This window comes from Mus pahari, chromosome 8 (assembly GCF_900095145.1).
Source record: "Mus pahari chromosome 8, PAHARI_EIJ_v1.1, whole genome shotgun sequence".
Classification (NCBI taxonomy): domain Eukaryota; kingdom Metazoa; phylum Chordata; class Mammalia; order Rodentia; family Muridae; genus Mus; species Mus pahari.
In genome coordinates, this window is record NC_034597.1 from 1 (window position 1) to 5,258 (window position 5,258).

A 5,258-nucleotide genomic window follows, 5' to 3' on the forward strand; every position below is an offset into this window, starting at 1 on the left:
CACAGATAAACAGGTAGAAAAGACCTTTAAAAGGAAACACAAAAATCCCTTAAANAATNACAGGAAAACACAACCAAACAGGTGAAGGAATTCAACAAAACTATCCAGGATCTAAAATTGGAAATAGAAACAATAAAGAAATCACAAATGGCTGGGCTGTGGTGGCACACACCTTTAATCCCAGCACTTGGGATGCGGAGGCAGGCGGATTTCTGAGTTTGAGGTCAACCTGGTCTACAGAGTGAGGTCCAGGACAGCCAGGGCTACACAGAGAAACCCTGTCTCAAAAATAAAAAAAATTTAAAAAAGAAGAAGAAAGAAAAAAAGAAAAGAAAAAGAAAAAGAAAAAGAAATCACACATGGAGACAACCCTGGAGATAGAAAACCTAGGAAAGAGATCAGGAGTCATAGATGCAAACATCACCATCAGAATACAAGAGACTCTCAAGGGCAGAAGATAACATAGAAAACATTGACACAACANTCAAAGAAAATGCAAAACTGCAAAAAGCTCCTAACCCAAATCACAGAGGAAATCCAGAACACAATGATAAGGCCAAGCCTAAGGATAACAGGAATAGAAGAGAGTAAAGATTCCCAACTCAAAGGGCCAGTAAAGATCTTCAACAAAATTATAGAATAAAACTTCCCTAACCTAAAGAAAGAGATGCCCATGAACATGCAAGAGGCCTACAGAACTCCAAATAGTTNGGACCAGAAAAGAAATTCCTCCTGTCACAAAATAATCAAAAAACCAAAGGCACAAAACAAAGAAATAATATTAAAAGCAGTAAGGGAAAAAGGTCAAGNAACATATAAAGGCAGACCTATCAGAATTACACCAGACTTCTCAGCAGAGACTATAAAAGCCAGAAGATGCTGGGTAGATGTCATACAGACCCTAAGAGAAAACACGTACCAGCCCAGGCTGCTATACCCAGCAGAACTCTCAATTACCATAGATGGAGAAAACAAGATATTCCATAACAAAACCAAATTTAAACAATATCTTTCCACTAATCCAGGCCTACAAGGATAATAGATGGAAAACTCCAAAACAAGGAGGGAAACTATACCCTAGAAAAAGCAAGAAAGTAATCTTCTTTCAACAAACCCAAAAGAAGATAGCCACACAAACATAATTCCATTTCTAACAATAAGAATAACAGGAAGCAATAATCACTTTTCTGTACTATCTCAACACCAATGTACTCAATTCTCCAATAAAAAGACTAGATACATAAATGGGACCCAGCATTTTGCTGCACACAGGAAATGCACCTCAGTGACAAAAACAGACACTATCTCAGAGTAAAAGGTTGAAAAACAAATTTCCAAGCAAATGGTCCCAAGAAACAAGCTGGAGTAGCCATTCTAATATCAAATAAAATAGACTTTCAACCAAAAGTAATCAAAAAAAAAAGGGTAAGGAAAAATCTACCAATATAAACTCTCAATTCTGAACGTCTATACTCCAAATTTGTGGGCATCCACATTCATAAAAGAAACGTTACTAAAGCTCAAAGCACACATTGCACCACACAATAATAGAAGGAGATTTGAACACCCCACTCTCAGCAATGGACAGATCATGCAAACAGAAACTAAACAGAGACACAGTGAAACTAGCAGAAGTTATGAACCAAATGGATCTAACAGATACCTATGAAACATTTCAAACTAAAACAAAAGAACATAACTTCTTCTCGGCACCTCATGCTACCTTCTCCAAAACTGACCATATAATTGGTCACAAAACAGGTCTAAACAGATGCAAGATTGAAAAAACTCCTATGCATCCTATCAGATCACTATGTATGTATGTATGTATGTATGTATGTATGTATGTATGAATGTATGTATGGTCTTCAGTAGCAACAAAAAACAACAGAAAGCCCACATACACATGAAAGCTGAACAGCACTCTACTCAATGATAACTTGGTCAAGGAAAAACAAAAGAAAGAAATTAAAAGAACTTTTAGAATTTAATGAAAATAAAGGTACAACATACCCAAACTTATGGAACACAATGAAAACAGTGCTAAGAGGAAAACTCATAGCTCTGAGTGCTTCCAAAATGAAACTGGAGAGAGCATACACTAGCAGCTTAACAGCATATATGAAAGCTCTAGAAAAAAAAAGAAGCAAATACACCCAAGAGGAGTAGACAGCAGGAAATAATCAAACACAGAGCTGAAATCAACCAAGTAGAAATAAAGAATCAACAAAACCTGGAGCTGGTTCTTTGAGAAAATCAACAAGATAGATAAACCCTTATCCAGACTAACAAGAGGGCACAAAGACAGAATCCAAATTAACAAAATCTGAATTGAAAAGGGAGATATAAGAACAGAAACTAAGGAAATTCAAAAAAAAATCCATCAGATCCTACTACAAACGCCTATACTCAACAAAACTAGAAACTCTGGATGAAATGTACGATTTTCTAGACAGATAATAGGTGCCAAAGTTAAATCAGGATAGCATAAAATGATCAAAACAGGCCCATAACCCCTAAAGAAATAGAAGCAGTGCAGAATTCGATCAGACCGCTAAGAAGACCTAACACCAAAACTAAATGGTCTGCTGGAAATGGTGTGCTCTAAGAAGAGTATTGTTACTATGGCAATGAACCAAGTTCATAAAGTATCCAAAAGCCTTGGTAAAAGAATAAGGCTAAACAATCTACAAAACTATTTTTTTAAAAACCTGGTACTCGGAGGGGTCCAAACAGAACTCGGACACCCGGACTCGCTTTGGCGTGGATACCTCCTTCCATAGCTTCTGTCGCTGCTTTGTTCCCTATCCCACCTCCGAGTCCTTCCTCCTCAACTACCTATTATCCTTGGTAAGTCAAAACGTTCAAAATCACCTAAGAGTCCCTAACAGTAGACAGCCAACTCCAGCACTTGGGTACAACACCAATACCTCCTTTCCCCAGACATGCTGGGACAGCTTCTGCCACTTGTCATCGGGGTGGGGACCTACAGAGAAAACTGATTGTGCTTCTTTTTTCCTTTATTTTACAACTAAAATGGGTTTTGGAGTAATCAGGAAGGGTTAAAAAGACAAACTATATGGCCTTATAATGACTATGTTAGAGAGACACAGGGCAGGTTCTGTAGAAAAGGGGTCACTAGTCAATTGTGTGCTATTGCGTTACTGACAATGCTTCACAAAGTGAGGTTTGCAGTATGTATCTTATAAGGACTAAACTAATGTGAGGTCACTTTTATTGTTCATTTGAGGCATATGTCAGTTTAAAGCTATAAAAGCTGTATTTTTCTCCATTAAAGGAGCTTATCTCATTTAAAAAAAAAAAAGGAAAGAAAAATATATCAAACATAAACTGACTATTAATTCAAAAGGACCCTGTCTTTCTTTGAGTCTCAGAAAAGTAGAAATATACTGTGTTCATCCTCTGATAAGAGCGTCTGAGACAGGTAAGGAACAAACAATGGAAATGCAATCTCTCTATGGATGACCCATAACGGGCCCAGCAATTATGCAGATCACCCCTAGAACCCATCCAACAAAACCCAACAACTAAGTATTTTTGAAAAGACAAGTTCTAGTGACTCATTAAAATCGAAAAATATGTTTTTAAAAAGTAAAAAGATTATTGTAATTATTACTTAACCTGCATCACCCTATAAAACAATTCAACATTTCATCAAATTAAAAACAATTATTATTTTAGAAACTGAAAATTTCCAAAGGAACAAGAAACCTTTACTAACCCTGGACAGTTCCTTCCTCATGCTCTCAAAATCAGGCTGAGGCTCAGAGGCAGGAAGAAATGAGGCATCTCTTGGAGGAAACCTTGGGTTGTGCCCCACAGCAAGATCAAACTTGGCAATATGGGGGCACTGTTGAACAGGCAGGGAACTCAAAATAGTTTCCAAGGTCATCTTCTGCTGATTCAACCGCATAAGCTTTGTTTTAGACACCTCTAGCTTTTCCATTGTCCTATGAAGATTGCAACAAGGTCAAATTTAGCATCTCATTTTTCTCCTAAATAACTCTTAAAGGACTTGTTTTGCTTTGGAAAAAAACCTATAGGAATAATCAGAATGTCCCATTATGTACTCTGAGCTGAAAATGTATCAGAGAATACCTATTGCACACAATTACAGGTCTAAAATTGTTCTGAATGAAGAACATCTACTTCCAAAGGAATTCCTCCCTACTAATATAAAAGAATTCTAAGAGCAAGAACTGGTTGTCAGGGAGTCACAACTTCACAGGTAGCACGGCTACCTTTTTCCTGAAGATGATCTTACAAGATCCCTGAATATAACAGTAGAAATATTTGCACTCCTAAGAGTAAACTATGTGAAACTGTTGGTATGTTAATTTGCTTAGCAGTAACAGTGAGTTCCCTATATGTGAGTGTGTCAATATATCATGTTGTGCTCCTTAAACGTATACAATTAATGAGAACTAAACAAGAGCCAGAAATCCTTGTGGTTAGTAAACCAGTTTGTGTGTGTGTGTGTGTGTGTGTGTGTGTGTGTGTGTGTGTGTGTGTGTGTTCCTTGAAATCATTTGTCTTCTATGTTCACCATCCGTGAACTCTGTCCATAACCTATTTATTTGGTGGTTTAAAAATACTTGGCCCATAGGAAGTGGCACTATTAGGAGGTGTGGCCTTGTTGGAGGAAGTATGTCACTGTGGGGGTAGCTTTGAGATCTTGTTGCTCAAGTCCTACCCAGTGTGGAAGACAACCTCCTCCTGACTGCATTCAGAAACCAGACTCTTCTACATCCTCCAACACCATGTCTGTCTGTCTGCACACTGCCTTGCTCTCTGTCATGGTGATAATGGACTGAACCTCTGAAATTGTAATCCATCCCCAATTAGATGTTTGCCATTTTAAGAGTTGCCTTGGTCATGGTGTCTCTGCACAGCAGTGGAAACCCTAAGACAATCGATGCATAAATTAAGATTTATATATCCCCAAGTAATAACTCAAAGCAGCTTCTTTAGGGGAAGTAGAAATAGCCAACAGTGTTATTAAAAAAAAAAGAAAGAAAGAAAGAAAAAAAAAAGAAAAAAATGTTAATGCTCTTGCAGTAGTCACAGACTAGCTAATAAAACCCCCAGGGTCAAGCCTGGGAAACCGCCCTTTAAGTTTCACTAGGGGAATCCAAGAGGTTTCCAAAACAGTATAGGCTATTGCCATTACTCTTGGTTGCCTCAAAAAACATGACAAAAGATCACACACATTTTTAAAATTTTTCCTTTTTTTATTA

At 37.5% G+C, this 5,258-nt stretch overlaps 1 protein-coding gene across 1 annotated transcript in view; it reads right to left on the reverse strand.

Annotated features, from left to right (window-relative positions):
* Window positions 1-3,742: 3,742 nt before the first annotated feature.
* LOC115064556 (uncharacterized abhydrolase domain-containing protein DDB_G0269086-like) overlaps window positions 3,743-5,258 on the reverse strand; it is a gene marked incomplete at its 3' end in the record, with an annotated part of 46,416 nt that continues 44,900 nt past the window's right edge. Inside the window, exon 10 of the mRNA XM_029541676.1 lies at window positions 3,743-3,971. Coding sequence (XP_029397536.1) covers window positions 3,743-3,971 — 229 coding nt within the window. The remainder of the gene's footprint in view (window positions 3,972-5,258) is intronic.